General features: G+C 45.5%; 1 protein-coding gene across 3 annotated transcripts in view; it reads left to right on the top strand.

Moving 5' to 3' along the window:
- MYBPC3 (myosin binding protein C3) overlaps nt 1–17,605 on the top strand; it is a 101,078-nt gene that overhangs the window by 20,401 nt on the left and 63,072 nt on the right. For 2 of the 3 annotated variants that reach the window (XM_044269496.1, XM_044269498.1), the window contains 3 exons: nt 5,288–5,344; nt 8,971–8,973; nt 13,984–14,007. In XM_044269496.1, coding sequence (XP_044125431.1) covers nt 5,288–5,344; nt 8,971–8,973; nt 13,984–14,007 — 84 coding nt within the window. The remainder of the gene's footprint in view (nt 1–5,287; nt 5,345–8,970; nt 8,974–13,983; nt 14,008–17,605) is intronic. The other variant, XM_044269497.1, reaches the window with a different exon arrangement.

Genomic DNA, 17,605 nt, shown 5'->3' with positions numbered 1-17,605 from the left:
TGCAGAGTTTGGTACACAGTAGAGAGTGATCACCAGTGGTCAGATGTCTGCAGAGTTTGGTACACAGTAGAGAGTGATCACCAGTGGTCAGATGTCTGCAGAGTTTGATACACAGTAGAGAGTGATCACCAGTGGTCAGATGTATGCAGAGTTTGGTACACAGTAGAGAGTGATCACCAGTGGTCAGATGTATGCAGAGTTTGGTACACAGTAGAGAGTGATCACCAGTGGTCAGATGTCTGCAGAGTTTGATACACAGTAGAGAGTGATCACCAGTGGTCAGATGTATGCAGAGTTTGGTACACAGTAGAGAGTGATCACCAGTGGTCAGATGTATGCAGAGTTTGGTACACAGTAGAGAGTGATCACCAGTGGTCAGATGTCTGCAGAGTTTGGTACACAGTAGAGAGTGATCACCAGTGGTCAGATGTCTGCAGAGTTTGATACACAGTAGAGAGTGATCACCAGTGGTCAGATGTATGCAGAGTTTGGTACACAGTAGAGAGTGATCACCAGTGGTCAGATGTATGCAGAGTTTGGTACACAGTAGAGAGTGATCACCAGTGGTCAGATGTCTGCAGAGTTTGATACACAGTAGAGAGTGATCACCAGTGGTCAGATGTATGCAGAGTTTGGTACACAGTAGAGAGTGATCACCAGTGGTCAGATGTATGCAGAGTTTGGTACACAGGAGAGAGTGATCAGTTGTGGTCAGATGTATGCAGAGTTTGGTACACAGTAGAGAGTGATCACCAGTGGTCAGATGTATGCAGAGTTTGGTACACAGGAGAGAGTGATCAGTTGTGGTCAGATGTATGCAGAGTTTGGTACACAGTAGAGAGTGATCACCAGTGGTCAGATGTATGCAGAGTTTGGTACACAGGAGAGAGTGATCAGTTGTGGTCAGATGTCTGCAGAGTTTGTTACACAGAAGAGAGCGATCACCAGTGGTCAGATGTCTGCAGAGTTTGATATAGATGAATAAGTGATCACCAGTGGTCAGATGTCTGCAGAGTTTAGTACACAGTAGAGAGTGATCACCAGTGGTCAGATGTATGCCGAGTTTGATACACAGGAGAGAGTGATCACCAGTGGTCAGATGTATGCAGAGTTTGGTACACAGAAGAGAGCGATCACCAGTGGTCAGATGTCTGCAGAGTTTGATATAGATGAATAAGTGATCACCAGTGGTCAGATGTCTGCAGAGTTTGGTACACAGAAGAGAGTGATCAGTTGTGGTCAGATGTATGCAGAGTCTGGTACACAGAAGAGAGCGATCAGTTATGGTCAGCTGTCTGCAGAGTTCGGCACACAGAAGAGAGCGATCACCAGTGGTCAGATGTCTGCAGAGTTTGGTAGACAGAAGAGAGCGATCAGTTGTGGTCAGATGTATGCAGAGTTCGGCACACAGAAGAGAGTGATCACCAGTGGTCAGATGTCTGCAGAGTTCGGCACACAGAAGGGAGTGATCAGTTGTGGTCAGATGCCTGCAGAGTTTGGTACACAGAAGAGAGCGATCAGTTGTGGTCAGATGCCTGCAGAGTTTGGTACACAGAAGAGAGCGATCAGTTGTGGTCAGGTGTATGCAGAGTTCGGCACACAGAAGAGAGTGATCAGTTGTGGTTAGATGTCTGCAGAGTTTGGCACACAGAAGAGAGTGATCACCAGTGGTCAGATGTCTGCAGAGTTCGGCACACAGAAGGGAGTGATCAGTTGTGGTCAGATGCCTGCAGGGTTTGGTACACAGAAGAGAGTGATCACCAGTGGTCAGATGTCTGCAGAGTTTGGTACACAGAAGAGAGCGATCAGTTGTGGTCAGATGTCTGCAGAGTTTGGTACACAGAAGAGAGCGATCAGTTGTGGTCAGATGTCTGCAGAGTTTGATACACAGAAGAGAGCGATCAGTTGTGGTCAGGTGTCTGCAGAGTTTGGTACACAGAAGAGAGCGATCACCAGTGGTCAGATGTATGCAGAGTTCGGCACACAGAAGAGAGTGATCAGTTGTGGTCAGATGTATGCAGAGTTTGGTACACAGTAGAGAGTGATCACCAGTGGTCAGATGTATGCAGAGTTTGGTACACAGGAGAGAGTGATCAGTTGTGGTCAGATGTCTGCAGAGTTTGTTACACAGAAGAGAGCGATCACCAGTGGTCAGATGTCTGCAGAGTTTGATATAGATGAATAAGTGATCACCAGTGGTCAGATGTCTGCAGAGTTTAGTACACAGTAGAGAGTGATCACCAGTGGTCAGATGTATGCAGAGTTTGGTACACAGAAGAGAGCGATCACCAGTGGTCAGATGTCTGCAGAGTTTGATATAGATGAATAAGTGATCACCAGTGGTCAGATGTCTGCAGAGTTTGGTACACAGAAGAGAGCGATCACCAGTGGTCAGATGTCTGCAGAGTTCGGCACACAGAAGAGAGTGATCAGTTGTGGTCAGATGTATGCAGAGTCTGGTACACAGAAGAGAGCGATCAGTTATGGTCAGCTGTCTGCAGAGTTCGGCACACAGAAGAGAGCGATCACCAGTGGTCAGATGTCTGCAGAGTTTGGTAGACAGAAGAGAGCGATCAGTTGTGGTCAGATGTATGCAGAGTTCGGCACACAGAAGAGTGATCACCAGTGGTCAGATGTCTGCAGAGTTCGGCACACAGAAGGGAGTGATCAGTTGTGGTCAGATGCCTGCAGAGTTTGGTACACAGAAGAGAGCGATCAGTTGTGGTCAGATGCCTGCAGAGTTTGGTACACAGAAGAGAGCGATCAGTTGTGGTCAGGTGTATGCAGAGTTCGGCACACAGAAGAGAGTGATCAGTTGTGGTTAGATGTCTGCAGAGTTTGGCACACAGAAGAGAGTGATCACCAGTGGTCAGATGTCTGCAGAGTTCGGCACACAGAAGGGAGTGATCAGTTGTGGTCAGATGCCTGCAGAGTTTGGTACACAGAAGAGAGTGATCACCAGTGGTCAGATGTCTGCAGAGTTTGGTACACAGAAGAGAGCGATCAGTTGTGGTCAGATGTCTGCAGAGTTTGGTACACAGAAGAGAGCGATCAGTTGTGGTCAGATGTCTGCAGAGTTTGATACACAGAAGAGAGCGATCAGTTGTGGTCAGGTGTCTGCAGAGTTTGGTACACAGAAGAGAGCGATCACCAGTGGTCAGATGTATGCAGAGTTCGGCACACAGAAGAGAGTGATCAGTTGTGGTCAGATGTCTGCAGAGTTTGATACACAGAAGAGAGCGATCAGTTGTGGTCAGATGTCTGCAGAGTTCGGCACACAGGAGCGAGTAGTAGTGACGAAGCTAGAAACAAACAGGATTACAGACAAGACAGACTAATCAGGCAGAGGAAGTTCAGTTACAGGTCGATATTGTCCACAGAGCAAGTCCAGAGTTTGATTCCATATAAGTTAAGTTTCTTACACCTCCTTTTCTACCAGTGCAAAGATGGGACAGTATTTAGCTTAGGTCTTACCACCAGAGTATGACGACTGGCTTGGAGATGGCAAGCTTGAGAGAAAAGAAGAGGCAAGTAGCTCATAATTTAGTAGAAGAAGGAATATAATGGTCACTTGTCTTAAAGTGTTGCTTATTGTGCAGAGCGGCCCTATGTGTAGCCCAGCACTTGGAATGGACTGGTCTTTGCCTGGTGCCAGCCCTGATATGGAGTCAAGATCTCTTCAGTATAAGACCCGATTTCCCATCCGTTAGGAAGACTCTCATCATTTTATCATTGGGATTATTGCCGAGCAAATGAAAAACCAGAATTGTGTGTTGTGAATGAAGATCTGATTCTGTCCTTTGATTATCAATACAACTGTATTGAGTCCCTGTTATACCGCCCTACACCTCCATCCACCGCTCACTCTTTCTTGCATGCTGTGCACAACTCGATGTATAGAATGTAATGCTCTCTGGCTCTAGGAAGCTTGTATTACCAGCTGTCATCACAAGATTTATGTTTCCCCAGAACATACAGCTTGTAACGTCTATATATTGCCGTAGGCTATGCTATGTCTGTCCCTTGCCACCCAAGCACATTTTGCAAATATTTCTCCCACTTTCTCAAACTTGTCACTGATGTTGTATGTATAATTGGTGTTATAAATAATTAGGTTGCCTTTTTCTTCCCAGCTTGCAGGACTGGTCATATCCCAGGATGCAAATGGTCCAATTTGTACAACCGTAGCACAAACCGATCCCACCGATCATCTATGGACTGCAGGGCGAAGGCTGCTGCTCCCTCCCATCCTCCTCCAAACGGGGAGAGGGGAGAAAGCTGCCGCTAGAAGCAGATTTTCCATAACGAGAACTAAAATCAGACATGTTGAAAACCAACTGTCTGATCTTCTTTTCCTCAAACTCTACCACTGGGAGAAAGTTAAGACATGTCCAGACACAGATGGTTAGCCAGTCCCATGAAAATCAGCAGGTTTAGGACTTGTGCACACAACCGTTGCCAGTTTTGCGGTCCGCAAACTGCGGATCTGCAAAACACGGATACCGGCCACGTGCGTTGCGCATTATGCCCGGGCCATAATAGAACCGTCCTATCCTTGTTCATGATTCGGACAAGAATAGGAGATGTTCTATATTTTTGCGGGGCCGTGGAACAAAAATACAGAAGTGGACAGCACACGGTCTTTTGCACATTGAAGTGAATGGGTCTGCATCCGACCCGAAAAAATGTGGGTCAGAAATTATGTTCGTGTGCATGAGCCCTTGTCCATGGACTGTGTAGGGCAACTTCGCCATATTCTAATGAATAGGGCAGAGCTGCAATACAAGACAAGGTCTATGGAGAAGGCCTCATACACATAACCATATCCATCTTGTGGTTTGCAAACCATGGATCCGTTAAACATGAAAACCGACTATGTGCATACCGTCATTTTCTCTCTCCCATCAGTAGAAATGCTTATTCTGGTCTGCAATGATAAGGATGCATTCAGATGGCACATTGAAGTCATATTTTAGCATCCATATTACTGCAGCAATATCTGCCTCTCCTGCGATATACAGAACCTATGGTGATCTAGGTGTGGAGGAGGTCTGGGTATTACTGGTGTAATACAGAACCTATGGTGATCTAGGTGTGGAGGAGGTCTGGGTATCACTGGTGTAATACAGAACCTATATGACTCAATGCAGCCATATTGGTGATAATAAAGATGATGACCACCTTGACATCAGCCTTTAACGTTCTACACTCATGAGGTTGGCATCATCTCTGTTTCTACCATTGTGGTACAATACTCATTTTGGGGACTTTTTGTATTTTATTACAGTGGAGACGGGACTGAAGAAGCTGGAGAACTGGACTTCAGTTCTATTCTTAAGAAAAGGTGAGCCTTAGTTAGTGATATATCTCTCACATGGGACTGTCCTCCTGTGCCCAGCCATGGTTTTGAATGCGTTATATCCCCTCTCACAAGGTATGGGAGTATGACTCACAGGATGGACTGAAAATTTGGAAGCCAAAAGGCTGCCATTAACAGGGGAGAACATTGACTGTCATATGTTCAGGAAGTATGTCCAAAGTCAGACTGGCCCATCAGAGTAGTAGAGGATCTTCTGATGGACCCAGACTCTTAGAATAATGGATCCAAAAGATCCTCCAGAAGACATCTGAAGGTGACCTTGGAGCCCATCACTTGCCACCAGGGTCTAATCCCTTAAGAGTTGACTATAAATAGATTAGATCTTCACAATGATACGTCCTACGCGTTCAATGTTGCAATTAGAAATGGACATGGACATGTTCTGTGACACTTTTTTACATTTCCTTCATGTCAGCTGAGGTTGGCAGAGCTACAGATATTGGTGAGCTATCCTCAGGATAAGTCATCAATATCAGATCGGTGGTGGTCCGACACCTAGCACCCCCACCGATCAGCTGTACAAAGAGGCCGCAGCTCTCTGTGAGCACTTACGCCTCTTCCTAGGCCAAGTAACGTCATGTTCATTGGTCAGAAGGCCTAGACGCAGCTTAGCCCCATTCAATTGTACAGCGCTGTGCGATGGCTGCGGCCTCCTCAAACAGCTGATCGCCGGGGGTCCTGGGTGTCGGACCCCCACCCATCTCATATTGATGACCTATCGTGAAGATAGGTCATCAATATGTAAATCTTGTTGAACCCCTTTAATTTTCTGGGCCCCATAGCAGCTTCCATGTCTGTTAGCATGGTAATGACATCCAGGTCTCCATTCCAAGCTTCCGATCCTTACAATTTCTTGCAGTTCCATTCCAAATTTTTCTTTCGACTTTCCAACAAATTTGTTAAAAATTCAACATTTTCATTTAAAATAACCTATTGTACGTATACCCATCTTTGTGCGTACGTCCATTAACTCACGGGAGGAGATTTATCATCTCCCTACGCCATTTTTGTGGCATAAAAAAGGGGCAAACCCTGTGTTAGTGACATTAAATATTCCACTGTGACAAAATGTTGGCGTTTCTGTGCCGCCCTTTGCCACTTTCCGAAAAGGGGGCATTGTGAGGGGTCAGCAGGCCAGACACATTTATCCAGTTTAGGCACACGGATTGTCAGAGGATGCGCCTAGTTTATGACGACCCCTGTGCCTCCACATAAATTGGGCGAATCCACCGACACAGGGATATCAAGACCGATGCAGCATGCTCTGGTCTTGATAAATCGTCCCTAATGAATTTATCCAAAATTATAATATATTTGACAATTTTTAGCACCGACGCAGTGAAACTTCCATTCATGACCCTGTGAGAGGCAGTGAGGATATAAGCTTTGAACATCCCGTGTTACATGGCGCATTGTCCTATCAATCTGTACATCTGATATGTCTCTGATTTACACTGTAATTCTTCATTGCTGTATTGTGACTATTGCTTTCTGTGCCCCTCTAGCTGAATAGCTTTATGTCTCCGCTCCTCGCTGGCTACACCCTCGTATAGCTCTCTCGCATTGCTTGCTATACCTCCTTATGCTACCTGCAATGTCTGTGGCAAATCTACTTTGCTCCCTGCGTCCCTTTTGCTATCTGGCAAGAGCTGGCACGAAGCACAGGGGGTTCCTTCTCCTCCAGACCAGGCTTTTCTAGTGTTGGAGACAATCGTTGACTTGGGGAGTTAATCAGGAAGGTACAAGGACACTTCCTTTATACCTACATAGTCAGTATGAGGGAAGACCCGTAGGCCGCTTCTGTTGCCAGCAGTCCGCTGCTTGCAGTGCTCTTGCATTGCTTGCAGAATCCTTCCTCAGGAATGGCTTGTTATGTTCCCTATGCTACTGGACCGTCTGCTCTTTGTCTCTATGTCCTACTCCATCATATTTCTTGCAGGGCACCATACTTGTTTGCTTCATTCCCTTTTATTTCCATGTTCTCTTGCTGGAAATACTTCCTCATGTGCTTTAGCGCTGCTGGATGCAATCATTGTGCCCTGCAGTAGAATTGCTTGTTATTTATTGTATGACTATAGCATACCCTTTGTCATCCATCCACTGTCTTAGAGGTTGCTTCCTCCCATTCATTTTGTGGTTTATCATTGCTTGCTTGCTTGCTTGCTTGCAATGTTCCTTTTGCCTTGCTCTATTGTCACACTTCCTACTGTACCTACTTTTTCCTGCTTTGCATTGCTTGTTGCATATCCTGTGTTCTGTGTTCTAGTTTCACTTGCAGCATCCCTTTTCTACTGTGCTCTATCATTGCTTGCATCATCTATTGTCCTGCCTCTAGCATTACTTGCAGCATCCCCTTTGTCCTGTGCTCTACCATTGTTTGCAGCCCCCCTTTTGTCTAGTGCTCTAGCATTACTTGCAGCATCTTTTTTTTATCATGTACTCTACCGTGGCTTGCATCGTCCCTTTTGTCCCATGCTCTAGCATTGCTTGCAGCATCCCCTTTGTCCCGTGCTCTAGCATTGCTTGGAGCATCCCTTTTGTCCCATGCTCTAGCATTGCTTGGAGCATCCCTTTTGTCCCATGCTCTAGCATTGCTTGCAGCATCCCCTTTGTCCCGTGCTCTAGCATTGCTTGCAGCATCCCTTTTGTCCCGTGCTCTAGCATTGCTTGCAGCATCCCCTTTGTCCCATGCTCTAGCATTGCTTGCAGCATCCCCTTTGTCCCGTGCTCTAGCATTGCTTGCAGCATCCCTTGTCCCGTGCTCTAGCATTAGCATTGCTTGCAGCATCATCTATTGTCCTTCCTCTAGCATTGCTTGCAGCATCCCCTTTGTCCCATGCTCTAGCATTGCTTGCAGCATCCCCTTTGTCCCGTGCTCTAGCATTGCTTGCAGCATCCCCTTTGTCCCGTGCTCTAGCATTGCTTGCAGCATCCCTTTTGTCCCGTGCTCTAGCATTGCTTGCAGCATCCCTTTTGTCCCGTGCTCTAGCATTGCTTGCAGCATCTATTGTCCTTCCTCTAGCATTGCTTGCGGCAACTCTTTTGTCTTATGCTCTACATTTGCTTGCAGCCTTAGTTTTGTCATGTGCTCTAGTATTACTTGCAACGTTTCTTTGTCCTGCTGTGTTGCACATATAGAAGAATCACTTGGTGATGGGGATGCACCAAGTGCTTCCTCAATACATGCTCTTTGGCAGTGTCTGCTGTGTTCAATGTTTGCATTGCTTGCAGCAACACGTTCTCTGCTCTATTCTTCTAAGGGTTGATTCACAAATGCGTCAGATTTTATTGCAGAAATTCCTGCAACTGAAAATCAGCTCCATTCATCGGGATGGGGTTGTTTTGGCAGAAAGACCATGTATTTCTAGAAACAAACAACAGACCATTCAGATAATTGGGTCAGTCACAGAAATGTCTGCAGCAAATCTTCCATGTGTGAATTTACCCTGATCCTTGGATCTTGCAATGCTTGCTGCACTCTTATGTACTTCTTATCTTTGTCTCTGTAACACTTCACAAAAACTACCATTTTCTTTTTTTTTCTATAATAATCTTTTTCTTATTCTTTCTGCCCTTGTTCCCGTATACAGAGAGTAAGTTCTCGATGATATGCCTGCCATCTGCATGATTGAGTCAGCTTTACTGACGCTTCTAGCCGAGCCTAATACGCCGAATACTTGGACTGAGGTCCATGGGCCAGCAATACGCATTTAGTAACGCTTAGCGAATGTCGCACTCGCCAATCATCCTCTCATGCCGCTGATCAGATCTAACTAGTGAGTCATTGCCACTGGTTCTGCTAATCATTTATATATATATCTATATAGACAGTGAGTGCAATGCTAGAGGCCCACTAATCCGATAAATGTCCCCGGTCCTCCAGAAAATGGAGAGTTTGGAAGAGAGCGCACAAAGCAGCTGTCTCTTTCTCAGGGAATAGCACCTTTGTGTGGAAGTGACAGCTGGTCTCCAGTGAGTAACAGGATCGCATCCATCATAGTCTGAAGAAAGAGCCGTGCTGCTATATTAAGCCCTATTTGTCAGATGGATCTCTCATCACTTCACGGCTTGAATGAAAGAAAGGAACATGAAAGAACCTGAGTTTAGGAGAGGAGTTATTCTGGGTGGAGGGGGTCGCGTCATCTAAAGACAGGCTGAAAAAGTAAAATACGTAAAAAACCAATTGTGGGTAATTGTAAATACGGATCATAGGGATGGTTGGAATTTAAAAAATTTAATATATTTGAACTTAGTATCTCAAGAAAGTCTAAAGATAGCGGTAAAGGGGTTTCTGGTCCATTTATATTAATGGCCTGTCCTCAAGATAGGCCATGAATACATAGATGCCAAATTCTCTAATTTGCAGGGACTGTCCCAGGGTCCAAAATAGGCAGGGCCTCATCCATCATCATCATAAGCCTCACCCATCATCAGGCCCCACCCATCATCAGGCCCCACCCATCATCATAAGCCTCACCCATCATCAGGCCCCACCCATCATCATAAGCCTCACTCATCATCAGGCCCCACCCATCATCATAAGCCTCACCCATCATCAGGCCCCACCTATCATCAGGCCCCACCCATCATCATAAGCCTCACCCATCATCAGGCCCCACTCATCATCATAAGCTTCACCCATCATCAGGCCCCACCCATCATCAGGCCCCACCCATCATCAGGCCCCACCCATAATCATAAGCCTCACCCATCATCAGGTCCCACCCATCGTCATAAGCCTCACCCATCATCAGGCCCCATCCGTCATCGTCATAAGCCTCACCCATCATCAGGCCCCACCCATCATCATAAGCCTCACCCATCATCAGGCCCCACCCATCATCATAAGCCTCACTCATCATCAGGCCCCACCCATCATCATAAGCCTCACCCATCATCAGGCCCCACCCATCATCAGGCCCCACCCATCATCATAAGCCTCACCCATCATCAGGCCCCACCCATCATCATAAGCCTCACTCATCATCAGGCCCCACCCATCATCATAAGCCTCACCCATCATCAGGCCCCACCTATCACAGGCCCCACCCATCATCATAAGCCTCACCCATCATCAGGCCCCACTCATCATCATGAGCTTCACCCATCATCAGGCCCCACCCATCATCAGGCCCCACCCATCATCATAAGCCTCACCCATCATCAGGCCCCACCCATCATCATAAGCCTCACCCATCATCAGGTCCCACCCATCGTCATAAGCCTCACCCATCATCAGGCCCCATCCATCATCGTCATAAGCCTCACCCATCATCAGGCAGTACCAGTTGGGTTCGGTGACATTCCAAAGGGTGGGGCTTGTACACTACGAATTTACCACGTAAGTCAATATCTGATCAGCAAGTGACCGACACCCCACAACGGCTTGGGTGCCAGAACTTCACAGCAGCATTCATTGTGTGGCGAACAAAGCTGGTTACTTGCATTCACCTCAATGGGAGCAGTGCTGCAATAGCCAGCTCCCTCCGCCACACGCAATGATCAGAGCGGATCGGTGAGGGGTGCGGGGTCTCAGACCCCTTCCAAGGATAGGCCATCAATATAAAAGGACTAGAATACTCCTTTAATTGATAGACTGTCTGCAGCCACCACTAGAGGGAGCTCATGAGATCACAGCACACTGTATGTATATATATATATATATATGAACAAAAGCTGCTCAGCTCCCTCTAGTGGTGGCTGCAGGAAACCAGAATTTAGTTACATCTAGAGAGGTCAGTTTTGAGCTCTAAGAAAAAATAGAGTTCTGTCTGCTATAAATCATACACACCAACTTTCTGAATCTAGAGTCTGGGGAATTTGGTGCAAAAGACAACTCTTTTGCAGAGTATACATCTTATTCATAGTGTGCATTTGGATGCCATGGCTGCTTATGATGAATCAGCATGTCAGCATCAAGCACAATACAGCGCTGGTGTCTGCACCACTTGGCAGTTTAGCCAGCTTTTGCAGGAGTCCTGGAGGCTTCCTATGATTTTGAGGGCCTCTCTGAGTTGGCGAGTATACTACCCGTGTATGTATTGAGAAATCAGTCTCACAAGTAGCCCATTGAATAGATCTAGTCACTGTTTATGGTGGCTTGAATACATTTCAACTACTAAGGCCGAGGGTCGAAGTGTTTTCAGTCTATATGTAATGAAAAGAAGCATTAGCGGCAAAGAATTTATGATACTAAATTTCCCACTTTACTGCAAATTTTCATTAAAATAACTTTAGATTTAGTTAGCCCATCGCCTCCCACAGTGCGGGCGCCAGGACTGGAACCGTTAAACATCATTCTGCGTATTCTGGTGCTTTATATATTAGTGGGTGCAATTTTAATAACCCTAAAAATACTTAAAAAGGACCTATCCCCTCTCCTGACATCTCTGTTTTTTGTAACTACTTGCATTCCCCATGTAATAACAATTCTGGAGCTTCTATTCTAATGACTCTATGTTGAGTTATTCCTTTATTATTCCTTTTCCTTTTAGACCAGTGTTTCCCAACCAGTGTGCCTCCAGCTGTTGCAAAACTACAACTCCAAGCATGCCCACACAGCTAAAGGCTGTCCAGGCATGCTGGGAGTTGTAGTTTTGCAACAGCTGGAGGCACACTGGTTGGGAAACACTGTTCTAGACGTTATAAAAAAAATTGCTAGCAGTTTGCAATGAAGGTCCAGATGAGTGTTACCAGTTGGAGGGGGGGAGCCCTGCACAGTCTGACTCTATGCAATCAGGGCTGCCAACTGGTAACACCCATGATAGCAATTCATTCATAATCTTTTAGCAGGAATGGCACCGCATACAGACATAAGAATAGATGCTCCAGAATCGTTATTACATGGGGGATGAAAATAGTTAGTAAAATGGAGATATCAGGAGAGGGGACGGGGCCTCGTTAAATAATGCTGAAATGTAGGGGTCAACCAGGGGACGCCTAAGTGCACTGGGTCATGGTATCTTTCCAGGTTGTGTGGTGCTCTTTAGGAACCAGAGAGGACAGGGCAGAGTAATGGGAGGCTGAAGTGGGTGCCACAGCCTTATACCGATGGGGGCGGGTTCGCGTTAGTTAATTCTATTATAATTCCTGTCAACGGGAGTTTTTTTCCCGTCATGCATAACGGAAAAAAACGGAAACGTTATTTGTGCCCATAGAAATGTATTAGGAGTGAGCAAAACAGAAGGCCACTTAAAGGGTTCAGTTTTGCATTCTGTCCTAAAATTCCATTATATTCCGTTATAACTCTACCTAACGCTGGTGAGAACCCGCCCAAAGGCTGAGTTCACATCACCGTTGTAACTTAAATTGAATAGGAAACTGACCCGAGGGTTACATCCCTTTTAATTAGGAAAACCGTCATCTCTTTGGTTATATGATAAAACGGTATTCTCTGTAGTACATCGGGTGAACAATGGCTTCCTTGACTGCTTGTTGGTAACCTATGACTTTTAACTAACTGCAACCCTTGCAACTTCAGACTGCTTATACCACATTCCTTTAGATGCCGCCTTATCTTCACAATGCACAATTTTTGGCGAACACTTGGCTGTGACAGCAATCCACAGAGCAAACGTGTATAACCCCTGACCGCCCGCTAAAACCAATGGTGGGAAATTCATCTAGAAGAGACTAAAAAGATGCTTTAAAATGGGTTGGACGTTGATCTTGAAGGTCCCCATAAAATATAATTTTATGGCAGTTGACTAAGTGCCTCGAGGAAATTTGCCATTCCTTAAACGGATTTCTTTAGGATAGCCTATCGCTGTTTGACCAGGTGTGTCCACCTCCCATTGATCAGCTGACTAAAGGACCCATGGTTCCTTCAATATTTAGCTAGGCATGGCGCCATGCATATGGTTGTGGCTACAGTAAGTCCCATTCAGTTGAGCTGCAGTTCCAAGCACAGCCATAACCTGATGTATGGCGCTGTTCCTGGGGAAAACAACAAGTGCCACAGCCAGGTCATTCAGCTAATCACCGGCAATTTTTGAAGTCAGCCCCCAACCAGCTCCACACTATCCTAAGGAAGGATCGTCAAGTGGCAACAATTGGTTTCCTCAATAGTTCTCCATGATCCTTCGGAGCTTCCTATAATCACCTTGACCATATGAATAATGTGGTAGAAGCTGTGTTCCTTCTTGCAACCAAGGCTGAATTTTGATGTAGAAACGTTGTAATGGTTATTTACTATGAAGGTGAAAGTAGACATATATGGAACAAATTTTGCCCCAAGTTGTCAACAAATGTGCTCCGTGAACGCTGTCACAGCCATAGAGTTTTGGAGAGCACCTAAAGCTTCACTAGCCTGTTCTTAGGTTCCTCTAGTCCTGGCCTTCACTGGCCCAGGTTTTCCACAGTTTTTAGTTTTTTTTCACTCTTTGTGGTTGTCACGTTCTCTTTTTGCATGTAGTGGACAATTTCTTTGTACTGCATGTCCAAGAAATTATGTCTGCCTTTCTGTCTATCTCTTTGCCCGGTCTTGGCAAGTGATGGTGGTTATGGTGATTGACTTGCACTGACGTGTCTTGCTCTCTCTTGCCCCGGTGATGCGGGTGCTGTCTCCGATGCATGCTTTTCTGAATGCCTCTTTGAAAGTCCAGCAGTTTCCTGCGTTGTGTAAATCGGTAAGACCCAGAACGCAAGAAGGTCTTCCCATAAGGCCAAGAGGTGATCTGTGACTAGAGACCTTTTTTAATTTAGGAGCCATGAATTTTATTGTCTCCTGAAGTAATGCTATGTTCCCCTGAGCCAAGCTCATAAAAGTCATAGTTGGAGATTGTTAAAGAGGTCGTCCAAAATGGAAAAACTTTGGCAAAGGGATCATAGTGGGTTAAAAAATTAAAAGAACCTCAAAGGATCCTCTATTGGTGTCTACTTTCTGGATGCTGGTCTCCACTGTGGGCAGTGATTGGCTGAGCAGGCATTTCCTGTGTACAGAGACAGGACCAGAAAGCAGAGACCTTCATCGTAATGGGAGTGGCGGTGAGATACTGCTTCTTTTATAGTGTTTTTGCTTACTTTGACCCTTTACCATTTTATTTTCCTTCTGGTCAACTCTTTTAAGACATTTATTAAATGGATTCTCCACTTTGGACCATACCTTTTTGTTAGAAGGTTCCTCCAAATATAAAGTGGGTGTCTTACTGCTGGAATCCCAACAATCCGCTGAAATATGTGTTCAAATCTCCTACAGTACCATCCACAGGGCAGATGTAGTATTACATCTTGCCCATAATGAATGGCCAGGCTGGGTCCTTCAGAGAGAAATATGCTCTTTGTAGCCACTCCCCACTATCAAAATTGGGGCTCCCAAATAAGGGATTTCCCTCTTCCTTAGCAGGGTTCTTCAATATTGATTTCCTAATCCTGGCAAATCGTATTAGCTACCATTTAGAAGAAAGGTCCTACGTCTAAAAAAATTTTCTGCTGCGAAAGGTGTACTAAACATAGAAGCACCAAAATGGTAAAGCTATGGGTCAGCAAATGTCTTAAACTGATGGCCCTTCTAAGCACTCAAGAGTAGTTGTGATCCTGAAATGGTAATTCATGGAGGATATAAATAATTGGAGGGTCTTGTCTCCCTTTTGCCTTGAAAAATAAGGCAATAAAAGAGCTGGAACCACTTGTCCAGAGGTTTTCACAAGTACCAAGAAAGGGCCACAATATTTGCCACCTGACCCCCTTCTCTTCTATGTACACCCCTATATGTACATGACACAAATAGAAGCCACAGGACTATGAGCAGTGCCAGTTCTTGTATCCTGAAGGACTCTCTCGACTGGCGTTCAGTCTTTTCTTTATAAAAGGATTTACTGTCCTTAACAACATGGAGTGCCGATAATTTAATCTCCCCCATAAACACATGCTCCAGTTGCGATTTACACGGGACTACCAGCTCACTTTTCTGAACAGCCAGCCAAAGAATGATGGTTTCCACCAACCTGTTTCTATTTGTGGAGTTTTTATTGCTAGCAAATTGCAGCTTTATTTCATTGTAAAAAAGAATCTTTAAGGGTCAGATGAAGACGTTCCTGAAGCAAACATTGAGCCCTGTATCTAAATACCCTGTCTAAGGCAGAGCTGCTTGTTAACATCCCCCCTGGTACCCACCACCGGGTCCACATGCCCCGCTTGCCCTTTCCCTCCCAGCTACGGCCCTGATGAACGAGCTTCTCTAAGCCCCAATATGAGATAACAAGGCTACAGCCACAAGGACAGGTTTTCGCCAGATGAAATCTCATGACGGGATTAATCTCACAGAAACACTTCGTTTTTTTTATGCTATTTGTGCCGTTAATCCCTTGAGATTACATGCCCAGAGAAAAATAATAACATATTTCATTCTCTATTTCCAGCCCAGATTCACCTTAAATCACCTGAATATGTCATGTAATTGCTAAACTGTGAGATGAGAATGAATTATCTACAATACAAGTGATCAATGTTAATCCGACAATTCCACTGTTTGATAGATTGTGTAATTTAGGTAAATTGTTCAACAGGAAGCACAATGGCCAATCATAAACTGTGGATAGAATATAGGATTATATGGAAATGCATGCCTTGCAATATTTTAAAAGAGACTAAAAGGGAATGTGTCACCAAGAAATGACCAGTTTTTTTGTTAAATGTATATTTTAAAATAATTTTGGGCAACTTTCTTAAATTCCCCATATCCCTTTCTATATTAAAAAAAATATACAAAATCCTGTTGTTTTCACACTGGTCACCAAGCCTAGTGACGCTTCCTATTCTGTAGAGATCCCTTCTCAGCAGTCATCTCATTATCGTCACAGACAGGATTACAATAAAAGGTAACACCCATAGAGAAAGAACACAGTACTCACCATTCACAATAGGTGCATCTGCTCCATATATGGCATCGTATAGCTTATCTACTTCCCCTCCCTGTACAGTGACCACTGCACAGGTCAAAGAGCTTGCCCACAACACTCTCCCATAGGGAAGCCAATGAGTCCTCTCCAGTCTATTATAACTATGGCCTACATCACTGCTGTAGAACATATCTCTGAATGCTTTTACATCTCAAGTAAAATGGAAGCCCCCAGAATCTTGCTTAGAAAATAGAGTTAGGCTACTTTCACACTAGCGCTTGATCGGATCCGTTCTGAACGGACCCGATCATATTAATGCAGACGGAGGCTCCGTTCAGTACGGATCCGTCTGCATTAATAACTTAGAAAAATTTCTAAGTCTGAAAGTAGCCTGAGCGGATCCGTTCAGACTTTCAATGTAAAGTCAATGGGGGACGGATCCGCTTGAAGATTGAGCCATATGGTGTCATCTTCAAGCGGATCCGTTCCCTCTGACTTACATTGTAAGTCTGAACGGATCCGCACGCCTCCGCACGGCCAGGCGGACACCCGAACGCTGCAAGCAGCGTTCAGCTGTCCGCCTGGCCGTGCGGAGGCGAGCGGAGCGGAGGCTGAACGCCGCCAGACTGATGCAGTCTGAGCGGATCCGCCTCCATTCAGACTGCATCAGGGCTGGACGGAGGCGTTCGGGTCCGCTCGTGAGCCCCTTCAAACGGAGCTCACGAGCGGACCGACGAACGCTAGTGTGAAAGTAGCCTAAAACATTTTACAATTAGAAAATGAAACAAATTAGAGAAAAAGGAATATGTGTTACTACTTACTACTACTAAATATAGGCGACACATTCCCAGTAAGCAATGGGAGTCTCCAAATAAAACCTGCAAATGGAAATAAAGGGGTTTTCCCCACCTCAGACACTGAAGGCGATCCATTTCAGATAGGTGCCGGTCCCCTCCAGAACGGGGTCGTTAAAGTGAAGAGAACAGCCACACATGGGTGGCCACCCTGCTATGGGAGTTCTAGAAATAGCTGAGTACTGGCTCAGCTACATCCAACAGTCCCATAACAGTGGATGGTAAGCACACTGCGCATGCGCAGTTGCTCTTCTTCACTTCGTGGGCCACGTACTACAGATAGAAGTGTGTCCCAGAGGTGGGATCTGCACCTTTCCCTTTTCGTCGTAGGCAGCACATGAAGGGTTAATCTTGCCTCATTCTCCCCACTAGGAACGCCCACCTAGATTAAACATACAATTAGTATAATGACTTAGTATATGAACACGCCCCAACAACCACACTCTGTGTTTTTTATCTGTCCTCGTTCCTGAAGAGAAGCCCGCCTGTGTTGTGTTTGCCTCCTATACCGTGGGGTGTGTTCCCAGGTTACA

This window comes from Bufo gargarizans, chromosome 10, assembly GCF_014858855.1.
Source record: "Bufo gargarizans isolate SCDJY-AF-19 chromosome 10, ASM1485885v1, whole genome shotgun sequence".
NCBI lineage: Eukaryota > Metazoa > Chordata > Amphibia > Anura > Bufonidae > Bufo > Bufo gargarizans.
The sequence above is the reverse complement of the archived record's forward strand: the minus strand, read 5'-3'. Positions and strand labels throughout refer to the sequence as shown.